Genomic DNA, 25,993 nt, shown 5'->3' with positions numbered 1-25,993 from the left:
ACATCTGCAATATTTCAGTGCTAATAGTACTGCTCAGTAATGAATCTGACAAAGATCACAAGATCTAGATTAAAATGGGACGCAAGATATCATGCTGTTAGCACTTGGTAATGTAAAACTCATCTTGTCCTTGCTAGTAATGAAAAGTTCTATCTTTCCTACTGTCTGGTTAACAGCAGAGCATTTGCATTCAATCTGGGAGCTACACCAAATTATTTTCATCTTGTAAATGCTCAGTTTAATATCCAATCAAGAATTTGAACCAAATGGGCACAGCTCAAATCGTGTATTTTGTTTGCAGAAGGCAGACTGAGTTAGGGCTTTTTAAAGCTGGAAAAATAAAGCTTGGGAAAAAAAAAAAAGAAACAGAGAAGGAACATTTGGTTTGCATTACAAACCACAGACAACTTCCATCAGGCATGCTGGAGGTATAAGAATGGCAAGAGAAAATGACAAGCAGTGAGTGCACTGGAGGAAAAGATGAATGGTTTGGAGAATTGACTTTGAAGTAATTGTCCATGCCACCAATACCTTGAATTAAATTTGGTGGAAGATGGCAATGAATCATAAAGCTTCTCTGGCACTTGTGATATCGTTTTCTGTGTAAAATAACATTTCTGGATATTTTTATTGGAAAACTTATAGACTATGTTTTTGGTACCTCCTATATTTCTGTCACTTATGCAACCCTGAATCAGCAGCTCTGGAAAAGATGTTGCCTTAGTTAAGACTTGGGCTGTGATCTAATACTTAGAGCAAGAGCAAGCATTTAACTGGAAGTCTTCAGGTCTGCTGGGTTTGTTTTCACCTCAGCCACTGGCTTGCTTTGAGATACTAGGTAAGTCATTCAGGGTTAAACTTGATCTTTGAGCTGGTGAGGGTGGGGGAGGGGGAAACAGCTGATGCAGCAGGGCAAAAGAGATGTTCTCTCTGCATAAGGTAAAACTCAGGAGCATTGCGGGGGGTGGGCTGGCAGAATGCACTTAAAACAGTGTTTCCTTCACTGTTTCAACAGGTGCTTCTGTATGTTCTCTGCATCCCAGATGCTTAGCATAGTCAGAGAGGCACCTCTTGGAGCATTTAGTACGGATGGCAGTGCTCCCTCTTAAGCTCAGCAGCTTCAGGCAGAGCGAGAAAGGGCTCTTGCATCTCTCCATCCTTCATTCTAGCATGCCAGTCTCCAGAGAGCTGTATTTTGACCATTAAGCTATCAAGTCCTCTGCTTACCCATGTGCTTAATAGCTCTTTTTAAATTCTTTCTCTTTGGGGAAGTAAGAGTGCAGTTAATGTTTGTACAACATCGAAATCCTTGAATGAAAAGTGCTATTTCTTCTAAGTTTCCCCCCTAGGCAAGATTGTTTAGGTCTGAATGTGCAACTTGGGCTCATTTCTGACATTCTTATTGCTAGCGTCTAATAGCAATTGCCAGAATCACAGAAGGAGCATCAATCCCTGTTGCAGACTTTCAAGTGATGTGCATTCCACACACCTTCAGCAAGTTAGCTCTGTTGCTTCCTACCTGGGTGCTGAGGGGAGGTACTTGCAGAAGTTCCTCTAATCCTAGCCATCCTATTGCTTTTTTGACTCCACATTCTGGTCTAATGGGTCAGATTGCATTTTTACCTACCTTCAGACATACAGAAAAAGCAACATTAAGCTTTACAAGATTAATTTCCTAATATACTGGGAATGCTAACAGGGATTTCCCAACTCAAAAATTGCAATTAGGTACATATTTATTATGGTAGACTAAAGCTTTAGGCTTACCAAAACACTAAAAAGTGTCTTTTTTAAAACAAACAAACAAAATCTCCAAACCTTGAAAGTCTTTACGTATTAGTAGAGATAAATGTCAGTCAGCTTTTAACTAATGTAATCAACAAAAAAAGCATAGAAAAAAATTGCAAACTTGTGATGCTGAATTACACCACCACCAACCACTTATTTCAGTTCTCAAAATTATTGTTGTAATATAATTCACAGCACTTTTCATCTCTGTACTTCAAAAGAAATTACCATGTAGAGATTCTGAAAAGTAGCTTCTCTCAATAATGCAGGAAGGGAGATTAATCCTAGAGAAATAAGAACCCCTGTCAACCACAAAGTCTATGTGTTAAAGCTGAGCTCCATCTATGCCATACCTTTCTGCATCCCCTCTAGCCTCTGTGTCCTTACACATAGGCTTAGATGTCCTTTTATTCAGCGCGTCACAGGAAGGGAGCGTGGCTGTGCTGTTGAGCAGTCCTCCATCCACACCACAGCTGCATTCACCCATGGTTGCAAATCTTGTTATTCATAAGAGGCTACTCTGAAAAAAAGAAAAAAGTAGAGCATTCTGTGTACTGAAGGGAATGGAGAATACGCTAGTTAAGTTTGACCCTGAAAGCTTCCCTCATGCCAGTGTGGGGGAGGCTGGGAGCTCAGTGACTTCAGCTCCCATGGTCCTATCCAGTGGGGTCAGATTCTCCCACAGGAGCAGAGCGGATCCCAAAGACACACAGGAGAGGGGCAGAAAACACACCACCATTGTGAAACTTGTCCTGTTCTCTGGATACTTTCAAACTTAAACTTTGCCCTGGAATAGTGTCCTACAAGGACACTATTGGAAATCTGACAAGTTCCAATACTCAGGACACGAGTTTCTGAAGTGTTAGGGATTTTGTTTTGGAAAAGAGACATGAGGGAGCAGAGCAATATTAGGACTGGTGTGATGGAAAATAAGTTATGATGGAAGACTGTAGGAGCATTACCTATCAAAAATGGCAGAAAGGACTGCACAAATAAACATCCTTCTCCCTGTGAGATGAAGGGACCTCTTCACTGCTCCTGAAAGATCTATGTGCAAATTTTTCTTCTTTTACAAATCAAAACACATTCAGATTCATGCTGAATTATGTATTTGTCCAGCAATGCCATATAGCTCCTTTAGACAGGTACTCAATGGCATAGTATATATCATCTGTTTTTGTTTTACCTGGTTATTTGTATGAGAGGGGGAAAAAAAAAAAAAAAAAAAAAGAAAAATAATTCTGCAGATTTATGATAAGGCTGGCTTGGATTTATTATATGAATCTGGCTCAGTCAGAACTTGCAGGCGTGTGTTTATTGTGTGGCTGTAAGGAGCCTTTAGAAAATCTGCCTTCTATTTCTATATCACCAGTGGCATTTCATGTACAAAGTGCATACATATCTACTTAATTCTGCATAGAAGTAGGAAAAAAAGACCAAAACAAAACAAACACAACCTAGTTTAGAGCACAATGTACAAACTTTTTCTCTCAATAGTATACTTGAGAAGTGCCTTTCAAATTACATTGATTTTCGATTTTGTTTATAACACCTATAGCATCTTTGATTTATACAAATCCTTTAGTTTCAGTAGGTATTTTCTATAGAATGGCAGCATACAGTATCAGTTAGGTACTGTGAAAAGAATAGAAAAGTTTGTGTAATTAATACAATAATAAAAATTAAGTGAGAAAGTCAAAGTAATTAATTTAGATTTCCTCTTGTTGAATTTTCAGCAGTGACACACACCTACCAAAATATTTCTAGAAAACTTTTTCTGAGAGAAAAAGGAAACAGTTTAACAAAGCTCCCCCTTGTTATCGTAACGTGCTCATTACTTTACTCATTTTACAAAAGCTCCAACTTTTGCCACATTTTGATTGTATAGCATTTCTTCTATTTTCTCTTAATTTTGTATGCTGAATCATATGCTGAAACAAACCGTTTCTGTAATAGGACACTTTTTGATCGATGTATTGGAGCTGTATTCCTTTATAGAGTTCAATCCCTAATCAGATATTCACATCTTAAGTGCTTCACTGGATCTCTCTGTTACTGTTAAATGCACAGTCTTAAGTGAGTTCTGGCCTGCAAAGGTAGGAGTTTTATAGCAGCCTGACATTCCTTGCTCTCTCATGGCTAAGATCTACTTTTGCTAAACCACTTACAAATCAGATGTGCCAGGTAGAGAACTTAACCTCGACAATTTGATTAATCTTCTTTGAATTATAGTGGTTTCATGAATCAAACTTCAGAAGGAGCTTCCGCTTTCCAAATAATGTTAGCAGGATAGAATAATGCTTTTAAAGTATCTTCCTTTTCAATTTGGGATTTCAACATGCAAATTCAGCAGAAGCCCAAAGGAAGCAGCACAATGGAAGCATCAAAAACATTTATTAAAAGCACTCCATTGTGCTTGGGGAGCATAGGAAGAGAATGAAAAGGTGAAGGAGAATTTAGTAGAGCACTGCACAGAAACAGAATTAGCAAGTCATGAGATATCACGTGGCTGTTAGCAGACTGAAAGGCTCTGTTGATTCGATTTATTCATTAGGGCTTTTCAGTAGTGTAGGTTATTAAGTGGGAGAAAGAGGGGTATATTACAACTTACTTTTTATATTTCCTTTTCTGGAGGGAGTTTAGCATCAGAGAAGCGGAGAAAGGTATTGAAAGTATCATGCCGCATAAATGGGAGAATGATAGGAAAAAGAGCAGCACCACCAGCTCTCTGAAGATGGATCGAAAGAGCAATGCTGGGAACAGGAAGTCAAGAAAGTTTCGCTCCATTTCAAGATCACTTATACTTTGCAATGCCAAAACCAGTGATGATGGGTCAAGTCCTGATGAGAAATGCCCTGATCCCTTTGAGATCTCTACCAGTTGGGGTCAAGAGGATTTTGACTGCTGTCCTAGAACACAACTGCCATGCACATCAGAGACAGAAGACAGCCCACCTGATCCTCCGTGTGTGATCACCAGCCTGGTCCAGTCCAAAGCTGCAGCAAATGAGAACTGCAACAACATGAGAAGAAAGTTACAAACCAAGGTAGGCAACTTGGTGCAGTATATTGTAATGTTTCCCATTGCAGTAGTTCCTAAATGGATTAATTCATATTTCTCAGGAACTTAGGATTCTACTTGGCTTTTTCAGAGCCTATGAGCCTGCAGTGTTCCTGCTCTGTATAAACAGCACGAAAATGTATTAACTTCCCTGCTGTGCTGTTGCACTCTGCTGATTGATGTTCTTCTGAAATCAGTGACTGCTAGGCCACTCTCGGTATATTCAGACTAGCACAGCTGGTGCTTTCTACCTGCAATATAGTATTCAGTTCAAAATATAAAACTGTCACTATAGTAAAGTGCATTTGTAAAGTGTGATACCATGAGATCCCACAAGCTATGCAAGTATGAATTATATTAATAGTATGAAAGACACAGGAGATTCAGCAGGCAGATGTTCTTTCTCTCTGGTTCAGGAAGGAGGTAGTGATGGCTCTAAAACCACCAGAGATGTCACTTTTTCCTAGAGACATAAAACTCTTAACAGCCTCATATTACAACATTATTCTTTAATCAAGAAGTAATTACGTTAACCCTAGCAATCTCAAAAATTTTTCAGTCTGAGCAATATATTTTAGGTGCTTTTAGAAAGTTCCTTTTCAGTGACATATCCTAATTTTTCCACTTTCTCTCTACCTGTTGGTGTGATGTGTAAAAGGGACCTCACTGCAAGTATGATGCCTTTTAATACAGTTTGTGTCCTCGTGACACCTCCCTTATTATATGACTTTTACCTGTGCAAATAGTGGTTTATGTGAAAGAACTGCTTCTTTCACCTAAAATATTTTTTTCTTATATATTCTATTTTATTTTACATACTTTCAATAGAAATTGACTAAAACTAGATCTCTATGACTAAACACACAGTAGCACAGTGGTACTGAAAATCAGAATCTCCCCTTACTCCTTGCGTTTCTTGCTAATGATCACACAGCATGCAGCCCAATATCACAAAGACTGCAGCAGGACAGAGCTCTGGATGTGAGGTGTTTCAGCCCCTGGCAAAGTCCCAGCACGAGGACAAAAACAAGCCAACTTTCTATTACATTCTGACAGAAAACATAAATAGGTGACACTGACCCAAGTCCCCAAATACACTCAGTCACCTGCAGAACCATACCACCTCCTCCCTTTTGGAAACAGTCCATATGCACTCTGCTGAATTCCTTCTGTGAGTGATGAAGGAGCTGGCCTCTGTGGACTACCCCCTCTTCTCCTTTAACAAAGCTGAAGCACTTTCTTAGGTGTGTGTCAGCTGCCACAGTCGTTGCACACCTCCAAAATATTTAGGGCTCCAATAACTGTTGTGATCCATACCCATATGAAACTACTCAGTATCTTATTGCAGACTGTAAGTTTAGATCATTTGCTTTTAGAGATGGCAAGCAGCTCAAATAGGGATCTGGGGAACAGAGTAAGTCTCATAACTAATACCATTGCACAGATAAAATATAACTGCTATGGGTATAACTCCACTCTTAGGCTGGAGCATTAGTGTCACTGAACAGGATGGGTCAGGAGCCTGGATGGATGGTGACATAAATTAGTCAGCAACCCAGTCCCCTACAGCAGCATTTGGGTTGCCTAGTGCCATTGTAGACAATGGGTACATTGTAGACAATGGGAGCACATCATCTTGAGTGCCATTACGTGGCATGTGTGGGACAACCGGGGGATCAGGCTCAGACAGCATGGGTTCATGAAAGGCAGGTCCTGCTTCACTAACCTGGTCTCCTTCTATGACAAGGTGACCCACTTAGAGGATGAGGGAAAGGCTGTGGCTGTTGTCTACTTGAACTTTAGTAAGGCCTTTGACACTGTCTCCCACAGCATTCTCCTGGAGAAGCTGGCTGCTCACGGCTTGGATAAGTGCACTCTGCACTGGGTTAAAAACTGGCTGGACGGCCGAGCCCAGAGAGTGGTGGGGAATGGAGTCAAATCCAGTTGGCGGCCGGTCACGAGTGGTGTTCCCCAGGGCTCAGTGTTGGGGCCGGTCCTGTTCAGTATCTTCAATGATGATCTGGATGAGGGGATCGAGTGCACCCTCAGTAAGTTTGCAGATGACACCAAGTTGGGTGGAAGTGTCGATCTGCTGGAGGGTAGGAAGGCCCTACAGAGGGACCTGGACAGGCTGGCTTGTTGGGCCGGGGCCAACTGTATGAGATTCAACAAGGCTCAGTGCTGGGTCCTGCACTTTGGTCACAACCAGCCCATGCAACGCTACAGGCTTGGGGAAGAGCGTCTGGAGAGCTGCCCCGCAGAAAAGGACCTCGGGGTGTTGGTTGACAGTTGCCTGAACATAAGCCAGCAGTGTGCCCAGGTGGCCAAGGCAGCCAATGGCATCCTGGCTTGTATCAGGAATACTGTGGCCAGCAGGACCAGGGAGGTGATAGTGCCCCTGTACTCAGCACTGGTGAGGCCACACCTCGAGTACTGTGTTCAGTTGTGGGCCCCTCACTCCAAGAAGGACATCGAGGTGCTGGAGCGTGTCCAGAGAAGGGCAATGAAGCTGGTGAAGGGTCTAGAGCACAAGTCTTATGAGGAGCGGCTGAGGGAGCTGGGGTTGTTTAGCCTGGAGAAGAGGAGGCTCAGGGGACACCTTATTGCTCTCTACAACTACCTAAAAGGAGGTTGTAGCGAGGTGGGGGTTGGTCTCTTCTCCCAAGTAACAAGCGATAGGACGAGATGAAACAGCCTCAAGCTGCACCAGGGCAGGTTTAGGTTGGATATTAGGAAAACCTTCTTCACCGAAAGGGTAGTCAGGCACTGGAACAGGCTGTCCAGGGAAGTGGTTGAGTCTCCATCCCTGGAGGTATTCAGAGACGGGTAGACGTGGTGCTTGAGGACATGGTTTAGTGGTGGACTTGGCAGTGATAGGTTAATGGTTGGACTCGATGATCTTAAGGGTCTTTTCCAACCTTAACGATTCTATGATTCTATGAAATTCCCTCTACAGAGCTCTTATAGGAATATAAACCTCTTCAGATACTACTTGCTAATCTTTCATACCTTTCAGAGTCATGGATCAGTGAGTGATTCTAAAAAGTCTTATCTCAGCATGCTACATAGGATGAACTTTGGTAACAGCTACATTGACCTTATCCTGTACTACTGTTGCTGAGGCTTTGCCCTGTATTATGAAAGCAGTGATCTCTATCTTCCATATGGCACAAACCTGTCAGAACAATCTTCCTGTACCACGTGTGTCTGTGTGTGAGAGCTTAAGCTTAAAAACTCTCTCTTTAAGAACAGAGTCAACAAGCATTTTTCAAGTCCCAGTGTAACACTCTCCATCTCCGTGTGACACTTCAGAAATTCATGATGTGTGACTCAGAGCTGAAGGATCCTTTTCTTTGTTCAAGAAAATTAATTCCATTCTTTCTGTGGTGTTGCTGAGGATATTCCACTATTCTTCTGCTTTCCAGTGCCTGCAGCCCTAAGCATGACTCTGAAGGTGCTAATAAGTCCCACAGAACTGAGCAACTTTATTTTTGCTGTCACATTGGAAGGAGAGAAGAATGTTTAAAAGCCCCATGTGATTTAATGATCCCTGGGCATTTCTTCGCCAGAGCTAAGGGGGAACGTGGAACATCAGTATTCCAAGTACTAGTTCCTCTCTTCTGTTCAAAAACTTAAATATCTCTCTGAGCCTTACTCTGCCGATTGCATGGGATTCTCTATTGCATAAACCACGAGCAAATCAAACAGTGTTTCAGGACATCCGCATATGTATTAGAAGCACATTTTCCTGATTCCAAAATTTTTAGGATCCCAAATAGTCCTATGTCCTATTACTAACAGTCTGAGAAACTAGGTGCTACTTACAACAAGGAAATGAGAGGTAAAAGGAGGATTTTTGAAGAGAGGGCATCTATGCATCATGACATCAGTTCCTTTCACTTCAGTCTTCAATAGAAAATGTTGCTGTAGCCATTGAGGGAAGCACTGCAGCATGAGCACGACCTATATTAGACTCCAGAGAATCCCCACAGAAACACTTTGTTCTTATTGCACTACTTGTAGAAAAGACTTTGAGCTGGAACTCAGATCTTATTATACAGCAGAGAATTTCAGAAGGCTGAAATTCTGATGATACCAGGTTTTTGTTCATTCTTCTTTTCAACAAAATATGCACAGGTTTTGGTGCCAATAGGACTACACTGGTCGGGGTGGGACTGCAAATTGATGTCACTGCTCGTCCATCATCTGACTCATAGTGCAGTGCTAGCATGTGTGTGTGAAGGGACCACAACCTTGTATCTTGGGTAAATTTGGCTCTTGTCAGGAGTATTGCAAAAGTTGGCCCACAGATGCAAAAAACCCGGCTCGTACCTGTGCAGATATTTTTGTTTTAACTGAAGCATCCATAGTCTGCATTTACACCACTAGTGCACCAAAAGGGCAGAGGATGGACATTATTTAACTGTGATGCTGCCTACCACTTTTACTGTGATGATATGTGGGCAGTACCAGATGATAGGGGTTTCAGTTCATAGCTGCACCTTCTAGGCAACTTCTTTCCAACAGTATGTGGCATGGTGGCACATTCAACACGTAAAGCTGCAGGGATTGACCTTTCATCTGTACAGAAGTTATAACAGGTGGAAAGAAATAAGGTTGAAACAAGACTTAAATAGGAGCCCATCAACAATTATTCAGTGGTTCATTACATTCAGGGCAAAAACCTCAGTCAGTGCTACATCCATGTGAACTATTCAGTTACCTCAGACATTTGGATGACCAGATGGTCATTCACATCCTGCCAAGACATGGCCACTGTATATCACATAGGGCCCTATGTAACAATTCTTAGTGGTTATGTCCTCGTTTGACCTCAGCCTACCCTACTGCCACAGATATCTCACTTCCCTGCTGGAGCCCTATTTGCAGTCATTTTTTGTCACAGAAAAGCTGCTGCCATGACATACAGAGAATGGAAGAAAACAGGAGACAATCTGGGAAAAAGGAAACAGAGAGGGAAGAGAGACCATGGAATTACAAAGACAGGAAAAGAGGGAACAGTTGACCATGGAATACTTTAAAGCAAGTGAAGTGAGGGGAGGATAAAGCAACAGTCAGGAGTAGTGAAGGAATCATATCTGCACCAAAGTGCATCACCTAACTACTCCCCACTTCCTCTCAAATGCCACATTCTTCCTTCTTTTTTTCTGTGTCCTCAGCACATTTTGTGCGTTGCAACGCAGCTTCATTCATCTCCATGTTGCTCAGCAGAAAGGCAAGTAGAGATCTTTCCACTAAGGACTATCACTTCATAAACTTCCCAGCCATCTCTCTCCTTCTGCCTGTCTGATGGTGCAGGAAAGCACTGGAAGCAAATAATACATCACCATGCACACCCAGGCAAAGAAAAGCTCTATCAAAATCTTATAGCACATAACAACTTATGCTTTGTAAGATAGTACCTGGGAAAGAATGTCTCAGTCTGATCCATTAATCTCTACATCCTCTTCAAAGTATCTCCTTTCATTATACATTCTAAATAGCAAAGATTTTTTCCCCTCCCTTCTCTAATATACTGTCAGCAACAATGAGAGCAGATAAACAGTCTTTTAATTCATTTGGTTTCCGTGTATTCAGTCATATTGACTATTGCTCATTGCGTCTAGAGCACACAGGATTACCTCAGTGTCATCTGTTCAGCCAGCTCCCAGACCACTTAGCTTCCAAGATGAGGTACGCTTTAGTCTGGTATGGACAGAGCTGGAAAGCCAGCTTGTCAGTGTATAAACAAGCAGATCTCCTTTATAGTTTGCTTCTCACAAAATCCACAATTTTCAAGTGGCCTGAAAGGAAAAGAAAACAAAAAAATTACAATCAGTGTCTGATACCTTGTGCACTGACACAGCAAACACTGTGGAAGATGGCCTTGCCTGCTCATGTCATTACAAAGTCTGAAACTATGCCAGTTGTAGGGAGAACAGACAGGGCTAGATGATATCATCTCCTATTCTTCAGAGAACAATAGTCTGCTGGTTTTGAGAGCTGCTTCAAGAAGCATTCCATTACCTCTTTCCTGCACCACCAACACCCTGGGAAGCACCAAGAGTTATCAACCAGAGGGGCTGGTAGCAGGGTTGAAATAGCATCTAGAATAAACTATAACAGGGAAGGGCTGACTCTTTATGCAAACATTGGACCCAAGCTGGCCTGACTGCATGGCTCCACTCAGTTCTAGAAACTTTTCTATCCTTGCTTCCTTTGGTTCCTGACCCTCTGCTTGAAGGAGGAAAAAAGCAAAAGGTCATTTTTCTCCTTTAGACGTCACCAGAATATATTTTTATTAACTCGCCTTTATGCAAACACCAGTTTGCTGGCCCTTTGGTACCAGGAGAAGTGTTACAGCAACAGACTGTAATGTCTCAAACATGAGCCTATGGGCAGAATGGAAAAACAAAGCCAGAAGAGAAGACTGCATTTATTTAGACATTTATGTGTTCTCCTCCCTTTTCCTACTTATTCTCTCTTTGTCTTCTGGCCTTGCTTTTGTGATATCAGGGCCATGTTATCCCCAGAGCAAGTTGGGAAAGAAGCTGTTATATTAAGACAGTGTGTGCTGCAAAATGTGGGCCAGGGCAAAGGCTCCCAGAAAAACATACCAAAGGCCAGATGATGGGTGGAAAGGTCCATCAGTAACATCTGATGTGCTGAATCGTCTATCCAGGGCAGAACCCGAATCCCATGCCCTGCTTCTTGCATCATACAAAGGCTTTCTAGCTTCTACCATTTTATTAATTGCAAAGGGAATATGCTGCTGGGAAAATGAATTACATCTACTATAAATATTTTGAAAAGACCAAGGCATCGGCTAGGGTATGTCAGAATCAGTGGAGTCATGTCAGTTTATGCCAGAGAGACTCTGGCCCTCTCTTTGTTAGAACTGATGCAGAGAAAAATACTTCTTGAAGAAAATCCCCTAAGACCGTATTCTTTTAATCTTCCACTTGGAAATCCCAGCCATTTCATAGTCAGGAGGACAGAAAAGCTAAATATTTAAATTCATTATTCTACTGCTGTTAGATTTTTTTTTTGATTGGATGGTTGTTTTTTTTTTTTTTTTCTTTTTTAAAACAACAGTCAATCAGCTCATTGTCATATGCTTGGTTAACTGAGTCAAAGACCTTACTTGAACTAGCCTTGTATAACACTTCATTTCAGACAATCTAACTACTGTGTCTTACATTAGGAGTGCACAAAAGTTTTTCACAGTTTTCCACAGATGCCATGGTTACCCTTATTTCTAAACAACATCTGGAATTAGATGTTTTGAGACAGGACTCTGGGCTAGAACTGTCTAACAAGAGCATGAAGGAAAAAGAAATCTTTTAAATGGCAGAGAGAAAAACATCCTCAGAAGCTTTGCATTTTACATGACAAAAAAAGGGGAGCAGGAGACAGTTGGCCTGGACATGCAAATTACTTTTCCAGAACTAAACACATGAAAAAATAATCGGCTCTCACCTGTGACAAAAATGCGTTCAAGAAGGCTCTTGAAATTCACCTTTGATTTTTATCTTTCAGCCAAGCAGATTCAGTTTAAAGACAAATTTTGTTTATAATGCACTCACTCCCCACAGACTTTCTTCATTTTGTTTTCAGAGAGATGAGTGGATATTATAAGGCAGATACAAGTTTCCCCAGAGTCTTCAAGTGCTCAGTGGCAAAACCCCTTATAAGCAGAGACATTTTATTCACTGACAGCAAATATGCGTTTAAACGTATGTTCTAATAATGAGTAGGCAAGGTTAACCTAGAATCCACCTGCCCACACACCAAATCTGCCAACCTTATTTTCAGCAAATTTTCAGCAGTCACTACATTCAGAGCTATAAATCACCTTTCAAAATGAGCAGGACACTTTAAAAAGGAGGAGGATGCAAAATCAACACTGTCTTTATTCTTGGAATGATCAGCAATATTTCTATGCATAAAATAATAAGTGAGACAAGAAATAAAAGATATTAAAGAACAAAACCCAAAGCAAATTGACTGCTGGCATATGAATTGATCAAATGTTTATTTTTCTAAAGAACAGCTTTTATTAATTTTCTGTCATGTTGCAATAACTTGGATGTGACTATAGTGATCTATATCCAGGACCCAAAAAAGTGCAGATGCTGGCAACATACAGATATTTGCCACACGTCCCTACAGCCCTATAATTTTTTCACGTAAATGAATTGCAGAAACGATTGACACACAGAGCTTATTTGAAATGTAGCCCAACTTGGTAAGATGACTACAGATTTAAACAAAAATTGTTCCCAAGATTTTTCTGCAGCGTACAATAGATTTAACCTCTACTTTCCTTCTGACTAAGTACATGCAACTTATTGCTCTTGGAAAGAATATTCATATCAGGTTTTATTTGGTGTCATTTCACATTTATGTCTCAATACAACCCAGAATTTCCAGCCTGGCCTGTGTCCCACTGTACAAAATACGATGTCTTCCCCAAAGGACTTAAATGGTGCTGCAATGAAAAACCTCGGAGCCAAACCCACTGCACTCTGTGATGTCCTGTGAAACTGATGAGAGCCAAATGACTTTTGGACAATTAATTATGAAGATTTTTATAAACACCATGAACACAGCAGCTGTACACTGTGAACAAGTTATAGGAAGGGCATAAGCATGACTGTGCTCTTAACAGAAATGAGTTAGGGACAGTCTGAAAAGGCCCAGCATTAAGTTAAAATCAAGAAAAAAAATGAAGCATGGAGAACAGCTATGTAAAGTTCTGTGTGTGTCCCTGACCAGTATCTGTGAGAGGATACATAGATATTTCAAGGGAGCAGTACACAAGAGTAAGGGCTCCTAAGAAGAGAAGTTGGCAAGTCAAAACTTGCATTCTGACTACAGAAAAAAAGTAAAACAACTTCTGTTAAACACTGACTCTGTAATACAATTATTCTTTCACAACAGCCCCAATCCATGATCAGCTCAGGTCTCAAAATACTCAGCCAACCAGCAGAATAATTTGCTACCTTTAATATCTATTGTACATTTCTCATGTTTTAGAACAAGCACACTACCCTATTGAAAACCCTGTGAGCTTCATGTATGCAGAATCTGGCCTGTAATTTCTTACGGATACCTAAAACAAAGCACCAATGCAAATAAACAGAAAAGGTAGCTCACATTTTTTGCTACTCAAGATCCGAAATTTTGAGACATCAGAATTCTAATCTTTATTTTGTTACCATGCCAAAGACTTCAAAGCACCGCCATAAGATAAAAAAGAACATAATGTAGTCCTTATTTCAAGTATGTATTTCCCAAGATATTTACCTTGGGTGAAAAGTAAATATAGAAGCTCCAAAACTAATACTAGAGTTCAAATAAACTGGTTGAAAATAAAATTCTGTCCATGCTTATACACTTACTTGTTACTCACTAGAAGCACTCTTCATGAACAAAGGAGGCTTCGTAAAATTCAGACTCTCCTCATTAATGGCAGACAATCTGGAATGCAAGCAAACCCACAGAGTTAACAAGTCAGTCAATACAAGTATAGCCCTTATGCATTACCTACTGAATTCAGCCTGCAGTGAGCCTCGGGCTCGAAGTTAAATACTTAATTCATTCACAGCCTTAGATTTACTCTGGCAGGTCTCAGAATGGGAGCCAGGCTTCAACAGTCAGCCTGGAAGATAATGACCTTTATTGACATTGCTGTAAATTTGAAGTTTATGTTTGCTGTAAGTCAGGTATGATGTGATCCCTATTGATTTGTGGTGAAAGGGCATAATGATTCTAACCCTCAGGGCTGGATGAGCTCTGCTTAGGGCAGAAATGAAGCCCTACTGATGGTGAAGAAGGTGATTACATAGCTTTGCTTGTGCTGTCAGAGGACTACAGATTACTGGAAATAGTTCATGCCACTCTGACCAGGGGACCCAGGAGCAATACAGACAGTTGACCACTGCTATATTTTGTGGCCTGTCCTAACATATGAAATTTGCCTCCCCTTCAGAAATCTATACCTCAGTCATACAAATCTCTCGGGAACAAGCCTGGATCCAGGATACACTGAGAGCCCTCTTCACTATGTGGAGTATGGAGAGGCGCGAGGGCAGAGGAGGTGGGTTCAGCTGGGAGCAGAACAAGTGAATACTTGAATTAGGAGATTTACTAAGCAAATGAAAAAGAAATTGCGTGCTAACTTTTTCCAGCTTTCCTTGTCCTTCAGAATTTTTAAGTGTTCATGCATTTGTGCTGCAGGAGTATATTTGCTAGACAAATGTGTTGTCCTTCATGTGCTTAGTCAAGCCATTCTTCGCTTTACTTACTCATATGACTTAAGACATTCTCTTTCTGTATAGCCATATGTTAATGATTCACAACTGTGTTAAAAATGTGCTTACAATTAGTTCCCAGATGCAACACACAGACTCCAGCAACCTCAACCAGTCTGGAGTGGACAAAAAAAATCTTCCACTGTTGCAGTCCTCTCTGCTCCCCTGCCCCCACTTAACAAGTCAGCAACAGGGGCGGAGCTTCTGATGTTTTGTATACACTTATTTTCCATTCGGACCTCTTCTGTTTTCCAGAGTATTTTTCCTCTTCTGGCACATATTTATTTTCCTCCCTGTCTTTTCTTGTAATAGTTAGCATAGGCAAAATTTATCCAGTTACTATGAAAAGTCTATTATCTGTTCTCTTCCCCTCTATGCAAAGGGGCACTCTATTCTAATACTTCCCTCTTGTAGCCAGAAGCCACTGAAGTCCTAAGGAAAACAACTTCTTTTAAACACTGACTCTGTAATACAATTATTCTTTCACAACTGCACAGTGTTAAAGGCCTGTTACTGTTCTACTTGGAGGCAATCTGATTCTAAGAACAGGAACATTTTCTGCATTTCTTAAAAAGGCTCAGGATAACTGTAAGTAACTTTTAACATCCTTGGTACATTTTCTTTCATGCAACCTTTCATCTTCTGAATCAGGACAGCTGCATCTGCAGGCTGTGCACAACCACAGAGAACAGCAGCTCAGGAATCAAGCTTTCTAGGAGTCCGAACTGTGCATCTCTCTGGAAAGGGTTCACAGGCAGCCACGTGCCAGCTGGCGGTGCAGCAAACAGGTACAGTACATGTGCAGTCAGCAAGCTTATTAGAGAGCCATTTGCACGGATTTTGCATGACCAGCTTTCTGTGACAAGCTGTGCCTCAAAGCGCAGTTTCAGAGAAAGACAGCGATGTTTGGGAATCATTTCTTACAACGCTTCCAGTTGGAGAGACAGGTCAAGATTCTAGAAAAATAAAACTGTGACCATTCATGAATTTAATGCTTCTCAGTTACATGAAGAAATGAAACCTGGAAGAATGAAAGACTGTACATAACACTAAGTTTTCAAACGGTGTTTTCCTAGTTGCCCTATTAAAGGGCAACATCAGATGTCACCAGCCTAGCAAGGCCACTGGAAAGCAATATGAGCCAAAGTCCCTGAAAGGGACTAAAGTGTACAGTCAGTCTCTGATCAACTTGCAAATGCAAGACAGTGAGAAAGGAGGAATATTTTGCCTGTCTTGGGCTATTCTGTGCTGTCATCTTAGCCTGGATGTAAGCTATATGTGGAAAGGCAGCCGTTGATCACCAGGACTAAGCAGAAGAGAGCAGCAACATGAAAAAATCCTAGCAGGGGATGGGGTGTATCACACGTCAAGACATCTCATGGCAGCTCTGTTCAAGGCAAAGGGAGGACTGCAGCCGACACCTCAGTTAGTGAGACACGTAGCACAATAGTGCCATATTGTTCTTTGTAAAATGATATGCAAATGTGTTCTTTTTTTCTTTTTTTAAGGGATGGTTGTCTGAGCCCAAGGGGTGAACTGTTAACATCAAATGGACAATCACTTAAAGATCTGTCCAGCAAGGAGGCTGAATCTCTAATTCACCCAACAACACGGTTGGTGAACACCATGATGGCTAACAAAGTAAGCATGAAAACTGTGGTCCCCTCCCACAACTGTGGGGTGAGTTGACATTTACTTGAGCAAGAAGGGGAATTCGTGCATCAGATATTTGAAGAACATGGTTTTGCCCTTCCTGACAAAACCCCAGACCTCTTGTGGTCAGACTCTGGTGACTTTCAGCATAGCCTTTTCCCAGATAAACAGAGGCTATGGGGAGGCCAAGGCCCTGGGAAATTCTAGCAAGGACTGTATAACCCCTCCTTTTAGAAACACATAGCTTGCCAATGTTAATTTTCCATTTGGAAGCTGAGCAAAGGCAGAGGTGGATTTAAGGGAAGGATCCATGAATCCAGAAGCCAGACAGCAGGCCCTGTACTGAAGTAGTTTTGTGGATCTAGGATCTATAGCTAGAAAATTCCCATGGTGAATGTTGCTGGAGCCTGCCACAGAGAGAGGGAAACAGGAGGCAGAATTAACAAGTCAGCAACCCCAGATTATCACCAAATCTTTCAGTGGAAAACCCTTTTGACCTTTCCTTCAGAGAGACCATTTCATTGGATTAGACACATTTCATTTCAGGCTTCTTGTCCTCTCATCCCCACCTCAAACTAGATGCCACCAAAGGCTTTTCCGTTGCAAATTCTGGAGGAAATTCGAGGATGATGACTGGAAAGAGTTAGTCCCCTACAACACATTTACCACTTTGAAGAGAGTAGAGCTCAGCCAGAGATTTATTGCAGGCTTCAGATCTCGATATTCATGGAAAAAAGGCACTTTCTGCTTGTTATCTGCAAATGGGTCACACAGAAAGCTCTGGTATAATCCTAGACTGAGAAAACACCCCAGACTGAAGCTGCTATCAGGTCTGAGTGTGCCTCTTTCTAGGATGGCAGTGAACAGTCTCCCCCAGATGTCTGCTGGATTCTGCCAAGTTTTTTGTTTATTTTTTCTCCTTTAAATGCCTAGGTGTCCCGAGATTAACTAGATTAAACTTTTGTAGCATAGTACCACCCAAGGGGCAGCCAGGTGAACTGTGCATTTAAAACAAGCCTGTACCAAATTAGTCAAGGGTTAATAGCAAAGGCTTTTCAAGCTAGCTAGCTTGGTAAGGGAAACACTGCAAAATCATTTTCAAAATGCCTCTTTAAGGATCTTCTCTGCATTTCTTATTCTGAAGAGTTCCCCAGGGGAATGGGACTCAAAAGCCCTAGCAGGATTTTGCTACTTGGCAATGCCTCCACCTGCTGTCGAAGAGGAAAATTATCATTCATTAGTTCTTGAGGTATCTCCAAAGAGCACTATTAAAGTCAGACTTCTGGAAGAAAGTGTTTGTCTTGGTTAGCTCCGGACAGATTAGAACATACAGATCCTGCCCTGATGCTGCTCCTGTGGCCTTCTTAACCCCTGAAGAATATCACTGAGCAAAGCCCTTTTATAGCTGGAGGTTTACCGTATTTCAATCAGTTTTCATATGCTGTCTGTATTTAGTAATGTTCTTCCTTTAACTGTGATTCGTTCAGGATCAATGTCATTCCCCATGTCACAACAGAAGCAGGAGTTTCAGGAACCATACACATCCAGAAATCATTCCTAACATCAACTGTTATTCAGATGTGATCATTTATTTTCAAACTGTTCTAAAAACCTTCATTTAGAAACCTGAATGTTTTATCTACGAGTTTTTAAATGTAGAATTAGTGGCCATATTTTCCAAAGCAACTAAGAGTTTCCAAGTAGAAGGGGCTGACTTTTTGGAAAACACTAAAGCCTAGACCTGAAAGGTTTTTAAACACCCAGATCGTATTTTGAGTAAAAAACATCCTTCTGAAATCAGAAGTTAGACACCTATCCACCATTGCAAAGCTGGGCCTAAGAATTTTCCTTTAGAAAATAACGCCCTTCTAAGGTGATGGAGACTAAGTACCCAAAAGCACCAGTTGTCTCCAGGAATTAGACAAGCATGGCTACAGTTTAGCCATACATCAAAATATTAGTCTGTCTGAACCAACTGGGAGTGTCCCATTAATTTTCTGTCCATTTTAACTAAAGACCAGAATCTATTTCTATCTTACTACTTTAGCAAGTAATAATCATTTTATAGTAAAGTTTTGAGCTGCATTCTCCTTTATCATCTTATTTATTTTAAATAATTAATCTTGCTCCATGTTTTTTTGATTCAGGCTGAAATTTGTCCAGGCCAAATTAGGAGAAATGTTATTTTTAACTTTAGATCACTTTCAAGAATTTCTTGCATAGCAACAATATTTTTTTTTTTTTTAGGAAACGCCAAACTGTAAGGAAAGGCCTTTGGAAATACAAAATGGTTTTCTGCACAGTAAAGCTGCATGTCAACGGACTCGCAGTAACTCAGCCAGTAAGTTGCAAAGAAGTAATCTTTTCTCTTGTAATATTCAGGGAGTGCACAGCACTTCATCGTGTGATGGTACTGCGGTGTTGAAAGAAACTGCAGCTGTTGTCCAAATTTAGTCTGGGATCCTTAGCTAAGAATTGCTGAATACATAAAAGCATCAGCTTTTATATTCACAATATCCTACAGTCAGAGGTTTTGTGCATAAGTATTCCATTTTATGTTTTTTAAGGTGTATTCTAAATAGGCCAATGCTCTTTTGGTAGGGAATGTTTGCTCTTTACTATATTTAACAGTAATGGCTGTCCCCACAGTGAGGATTGAAAAGAACACTCCCTTCACAGAGAGATTTACAAAAGGAAAAACATTTCTAAGTAGCATTTACCTGATAAAATTAATGTGCAGAAATGTCCAACGCTTGAGAAATAACCCAGCCTCTCTCCCCACATCTGACAGCTGTAAACCCGTACTGGATGGGGGAGATGGACTGCGCGGTGCCCCGGAAAGCCGTGCCCTTCAGAGACCGGCAGCCCCACACTCTCCACACCAGCCGCAAATCTCTTTCCCAACAGCTGGACTGCTCTGGAGGGAGAACCCCAGTAAGTGCTACAGGAAATCACCTGAAAAACAGACAAAACTGTCTCCAATAAGAATCTCTCAATCACCTTGGCAGTCACTTTCCCGCCAAAACCTACCTTCCTTGCAGGCCCTGTCAGGGAAGGTGGTGTACTCTGCTTCCTCCACTTTTTAACCCCATCCCTCCTCTGCGAGGAGTAGGAGAGTGGGAAAGGCTCTGTGCCAGCAAACCCCCATTTCTTCAGCAGCTTCTCCCTCCCGTTGCCCCAGCAGGTTTTACAGTGTGTGTAAATCCCCCTGTGTGGTTTGCACCACCTTGGTAGCCACCCGGAGCCGCCTCAGAGCTCACCGCTGAAGAGGCCCTTCCTGGGCATCTCCCTGCTGCTGGCCGTGGAGATGCTCTGTGCACATGGCCGATAAAACCCCAGCTTGAGCTTTGGGCCCCGCCGTCACGAGCCTCCAGAGTCACCTCCGTTGGCCCAGCCGTGGCCACAAGCAGGTATGGACTCGCCTCATGGCTGGTAGTCACTGCCCCCAGCTATGCTGGCTGTGTGAGGCCTCCTGCTTTCTGCTCCACAGTGAGTCGGCCACATTTAAACAACCCCATTAATGCAGGCTAGAGACTGACAGTCCCTTGCTATCCAGACGGACGACAAGCAGTTCACCACAGGCTGGGAGAGTGGAGGCTGGGCAGGGTAGAGAGGGTGGGGGTGTTTATGGCCGCAGGTCCCCAGGCTCAAGCCTGGAGTGGGGAGATGGAGGTGGAGATCCTTACACTCGGCTGCCACCTCCCATCCTGCCTGAGGGACTCACCGCTGCTCCCCTGCCTTTTCCTGGCCAGTCCCTCACCCTGGGGGCACCACAGCCTGACCTAGGCCTTTAACGGGGGTGAGGAGGTGTCAAACTGGAGCACAGACCCCAACCGAACAACAGACAGACAGACAGACCCTCAGGGATTTGCTGGGCTTCCTCCTGCTTGAAGGTCCCGCGTGGCAGATGCTGCCTGTTGTCAGAGGCTCTTTGGTGACATCCTAGTTTTGGGTATCGTTACCCACCACACACACAAATACCTCACACAGAAGCAAAAGAAACGTGAAAACTTCCAATTTCAGATTCAGAAGACCCACAACGGAATAAGCAATCACCCTGATCTGGCAGAGGTATACTATTGCATAGACACTTCCCTCTTAATCATGTTCCCAATCACACGTTGAATAAATAATCTTGTTTTCATGTCAAAATTGAGACTTATTTTCTCACATATGCAGTAGCTGAAATTTTGGCTGATGTTCCACACACTTCAACACCTGTTAGTTTCATTTTGCTGCATTAAAAAAGGTGTTGAACTCGCTTGGACTTGTAATGAGTGCAATTAACTCTGGCCCTGCTGAACTTCATGCATAGTTAGCTTTAGGTAATGACTTTTGTCAGTGCTTAAATTAGTTTGTAATACCCAATTCCATGTTCAAGTAGGAGGTTTTAATTAAATATTTAATTAAAGGTTCATTAAAATGGGTCAAATCTCAGGGGCTGGAGTTCAGAAATCCACTATCTGTGGAATGGAGGAAGGAAAAGCACTGAGAAATTGCTTACCTTGGTTATCAAGCAAAAAGGATGTGCTTCATGTCTTTCGGCAGTAGAAAGAAGCCTATGTGGTAGCTTAATGGAGGCAGTGCAGAGTAGTTCACAGTCTGAAGAACTTTTGTGAGCACTAATTCATATTTTGGGGGAAAGGCTGAAAACAGGTTCTATATGTCCCAAGATAAAGTTATTTAGTGACAAGATGAGGGCAGGAGTTAGAATTTCTTGTTTCTTAGTTCAGTTCTTAGAGGCAAATACGATAACACTTGTTTAGGACCCCTAATGACCACAAATGGGATTTTGGCATGGAGAATCAAGCAAGAGCACAAATATATCTTCATACCGCTTCAAGGGCCAACATTCTAGTTTTGCTCTAGTTTAGTCACTGCAGGACAATTTCAGTGAGCAGTGATTGTCTGAATAATAAGTGACTTCTGAAAATTAGAGAGAAGTTTTTTTTTTAATCTCTAGTAACATCAGTTATAAGGAGGAAAATTTGAAATAGAGAAGTTGTCCTAATGTTTGTCCAAGAATTTATGATTCTTCATTAAAATGATTTTTTTTTTTTTATGTTCACAGGCAATTTCCAGGCCATCTAGATCACTAAGTACAGCACAGCTAGTGCACACATCCTGTGGCTCACAGGCTTCAGTTATCTCAAACATCGTATTGATGAAAGGACAAGGGAAGGTGAGACTGGCTCTGTTGATTTACCATAGCGTTTTACTTCATTTCACAAATGCAAGCTGCAAAGTGCAGGGAAGTGACTTCAGGTATTAAGATTGCTAATTCTGGGTTGCCAATTCATATCCAGGCTTTGCCAGGAGTGATTAGTTATCATCACTTGCTTCTTAACCTTCTGAAGTATCTCTTTGCTGAAGTACAGTCTTCAGGTTCTAATAACATATCCACATCAAGCTAGCAACACCAACACTGACATTCACTGCTACCCTTTTTGGCATCTGGAGGTAGGCTTGAAGTCATAGACTCTGTGTCATCCGTAAGTTGCACTAGCATAGCAACCTTAGAGCTTCCTTAGCGTCAGAGTTGAGCCATAAAGACAGTTCTGTTGAAAAGAAAAACAAGAGCTACAAGGAACACAGATGACCTCAATAAAAAGCAAAAACATTTGTAAAAACCACAATAAAATCTGGAGAAAGACAGAAGATAGTAGTAGCTACAAAAGTAACGTCACTGAAGAGGCTTAAAAAGAGAATACAGAAGCTATGAACTTAAACACATAGCTTTTAAACTTGTTGAATAAGGTTCTAAATTTGTTCATTAATAACCTTTTAATTTAAAATATTTAATATTTTATTTATAACTATTTAAGCTGTGAGATGACTCTCAGAAATCATTCCATCCAGTATCATCATCGTCATTTAAAAAATAATCATTTGTTACCTATATTTTGGGAGCCTATGAGGATGTCATCAGCACAGTACTTTCACTTTTCATTTGAGGGACGTTAAATGGCTTCAGAGGTGTGAATTAGTCTTGTAACATCCTTCTAATGGTAGCAGGTAGTGTTTGACTTTTATATAAGGAGAGGAAGGGCAAAGAATAGGTAGATGAGAAGTATCTACCTACAAAGGTCTATTGGTGTTGCTTAAACTTACAACATGTATTAACTCTGTTTGGTAGAGGGTAAGAGAGAAATATCTCCATGAGATCTCCATCTATGTGTCTGAAATTATCAGTAATATCAAGATCTTATATGGTGTTTTTTATCAATCTCATTTATGGGGAGGAAATTAAGGAGAACAGATAAATTAATCTCTCAAGGCTGCTTGTTGGTTCAAGGGACAAAAAAAAAGAATTTAGATACCTTCCTGTGTGTTTACAATAGTGAATTAATTGATTGCAACAAACAAAAAGTAAATTATGAGGGTATTCTGCTGAAATTTTCATTTGCTTTTACTACTGGCATGTGGTTGACTATTTTTTCATGGATTATACTACTTCGTTGACTACTATTGCCCATGTAGGTAACACAGAAGAAACTGCAAATGAACTATTATAAGAACTGAACACGGGTTCTCTCACACTATTTTTCTTCCATAAATTAGGGTTTGGGCTTCAGTATTGTTGGAGGGAAAGACAGCATTTATGGACCAATAGGCATCTATGTCAAAACCATCTTTCCTGGTGGAGCTGCTGCTGCTGATGGAAGGCTACAAGAAGGTGGGAAATCCCTCTTCTCTCCCTTGCCCACTCCAGATTCCCAAAGAATGATACCTAAAGGCAGACTAAAGTGAAGCTGAAACGAGCCATAAGTGACTTTTACCCTGCATCCGTTATTGAATTTGCAAGACTCTTTTTGAGTACATGTATGTACCATGTAACTTATTGCACAATACAGTCATAGTAACATAGTACAATTTTTCTCTTTAAAAACAGGTGATGAAATCCTGGAACTGAATGGAGAATCCATGCATGGATTAACACATCATGATGCTTTACAAAAATTCAAGGTTACGTACTCTCCTTCCAGAACAATTTCTATCTTTACACAAAACATGCATGTGAACTCAACCCATTCATTCATTCTCTTCTCTTTCTAGCAGGCCAAAAAGGGTCTTCTGACACTTACAGTCAGGACAAGCTTCAGCACGCCTCATTCTGCTTCCAGCTGTCTGTCACCCCACCTGTGTCAGTCACTGAGCTCTAGTACGTGCATAACCAAAGAAAACAGCTCTTTCAGTTCAGAAAGTGCAGCATTCTCATTAAATGCTACGAAGCCCAATGACAGGGTCATAATGGAAGTTACCCTAAACAAAGGTAAGTGCTAAAATTAACTGAGCACTGGCAAACAAGGCACTGATTGACAAAACACTGTTCTTTTGCTCTCTGAATGTCTTTCCTCACTAACCTGATTCTTTTCCTGAACTAAGTTTTTTTTTTTAATACACTAAATTAGATCTTGGTGCCTGCCAGTGCTAACAACTATCTATCAACAGCAGAATTTTGAACACCATCTGTCCTCAAGAGCCAATCATTCATTTTTTTGCACTCAAGCATTAGAGTCACATTGATATACTTCATGTGAAAAAGTAAACCTCTTGGCAACTACCAATTATTAAGCAGGCTATGCAACTCTTACCCATAATTATGCAAGCAGTTCATTTCATTCTTGAAAAGGCTTAAAAGCATATAAAATACATATCTATATCTTCTTGTAGTTCTTTCACCTCCTCTCCAACTGTCATCATCTTCTGTTTATAAACAAACACTGGCAGAATGAAATAAACTTTTAAATATGGGAACATCAAAGCAACAAACAAAGCAACGTCTCTCTGAGGTAACAGTATGATTTATCAAACACACAGTATGGGATCTGACATCAGAGTGATTGTCCAGAGCAAAGGGGGTAAATTCACAAAAACCTTAAGCTGTATTATATAAAACAGAAAGGGGATTGAGATGATATAGCAAACAATAACCACACATGCTTAATTTTTTTTTTTTTTCTATTCTGTCTCCTTGTAAAGTCATTTGAATTCTTCTGTAATGACAGATATTTTGCAAAATAAACCTGCATTGCATTGTGTCTGTGACACACTGGTAATGAATTGCAAAACAGATCTTGGAACCCCACAAGCAACATTGGTATGCACTCACTTCAATCATGAGGGTAAAAAAAATAGAAAACAAAAAAAGAAAAGAGCAGTAGGAGCAGCAGCTAATATTGAACACAAGACTTTGTTTCTGGTTTGTATAGAAAAAAATAATTAAATTGAAGACAGTTTTAAAAAAAGGTCTCTCCAATGGTTTGGTTTGACTGCTTCTTATGTCTTTTTTATTATTATTAATTCTTTCAGAGCCAGGTGTTGGCCTTGGAATCGGGTTATGTAGCATTCCTTACTTCCAGTGTATTTCAGGGATTTTTATTCACACCCTCTCACCAGGCTCAGTGGCACACATGGATGGGAGACTCAGGTAGGATGAGAAAGAGTGTCTGTCTTATGCCACATTTTTTCATTGCTCTGTTTTATGGGTTTATTTTTGACCTGTTTGGGAAGGAAGTCTAGTGCTTTCTGGGAATTTTGGATTTAAAGCATATGTGCTATCCTGAGGGTTTGAGCATGCATATTTAGGATATGTGGGATTTCCAGATATATAGCAACCCAGTGAAATTATTGTCTCTCATCCAGGCTGGGCTAGCTTTGGAGGTCTTAGAGAAGCATATAGCATGCTTCCTGGACGAGATTTCCAAATGAGAAAGTATCTGGAAAAACCCAAACATATGGCATATTCTGGCTTGTTTCAGCACTAGTTTTTCCTTACACAAGCTCCTCAAATTCTATCCCTTCTTGCCCAACAGAAACACAGATTTGCTGAAATGAGCTTTAGTGGGAATGTAGAAATTCACTTTGTAAGATTTACGACCAATTAGTGGTGTTGAACATATTTAGAATTGAACAGAACACAGCATTTTTACTGAATGCTTTTTAATTTAACTTTAGCTGCTCTGTAACCCTCCTCTCTATATGCCTAAGACTTTAGCTGAAAGAACCGTGGTCTTACACTATTTGAAAGTTTGTATGATATGAATCAGTGCCTTCAGTCAGCCTCTTATATGGTATATATATGGGTATTTGCAGTAGAGCAGAGAAGGGCAGTCTGTTTCCACGTGGGCCAAATTTGATTTCATCTGGAAAGATTCAGTCTAGCAGTCAGCAGA

At 41.0% G+C, this 25,993-nt stretch overlaps 1 protein-coding gene across 1 annotated transcript in view; it reads left to right on the top strand.

Moving 5' to 3' along the window:
- Positions 1 to 25,993, top strand: part of IL16 (interleukin 16) — a gene marked incomplete at its 5' end in the record, with an annotated part of 38,803 nt that overhangs the window by 200 nt on the left and 12,610 nt on the right. Inside the window, 10 exons of the mRNA XM_082321331.1 lie at positions 4,423 to 4,834; positions 15,816 to 15,952; positions 16,673 to 16,781; positions 19,065 to 19,158; positions 19,609 to 19,751; positions 21,889 to 21,999; positions 23,379 to 23,493; positions 23,710 to 23,783; positions 23,877 to 24,090; positions 25,131 to 25,248. Coding sequence (XP_082177457.1) covers positions 4,423 to 4,834; positions 15,816 to 15,952; positions 16,673 to 16,781; positions 19,065 to 19,158; positions 19,609 to 19,751; positions 21,889 to 21,999; positions 23,379 to 23,493; positions 23,710 to 23,783; positions 23,877 to 24,090; positions 25,131 to 25,248 — 1,527 coding nt within the window. The remainder of the gene's footprint in view (positions 1 to 4,422; positions 4,835 to 15,815; positions 15,953 to 16,672; positions 16,782 to 19,064; positions 19,159 to 19,608; positions 19,752 to 21,888; positions 22,000 to 23,378; positions 23,494 to 23,709; positions 23,784 to 23,876; positions 24,091 to 25,130; positions 25,249 to 25,993) is intronic.

The sequence above is a fragment of the Platalea leucorodia genome (assembly GCF_965183815.1).
Source record: "Platalea leucorodia genome assembly, chromosome: 9".
NCBI lineage: Eukaryota > Metazoa > Chordata > Aves > Pelecaniformes > Threskiornithidae > Platalea > Platalea leucorodia.
This window is presented reverse-complemented; position numbering and strand designations above follow the sequence as displayed.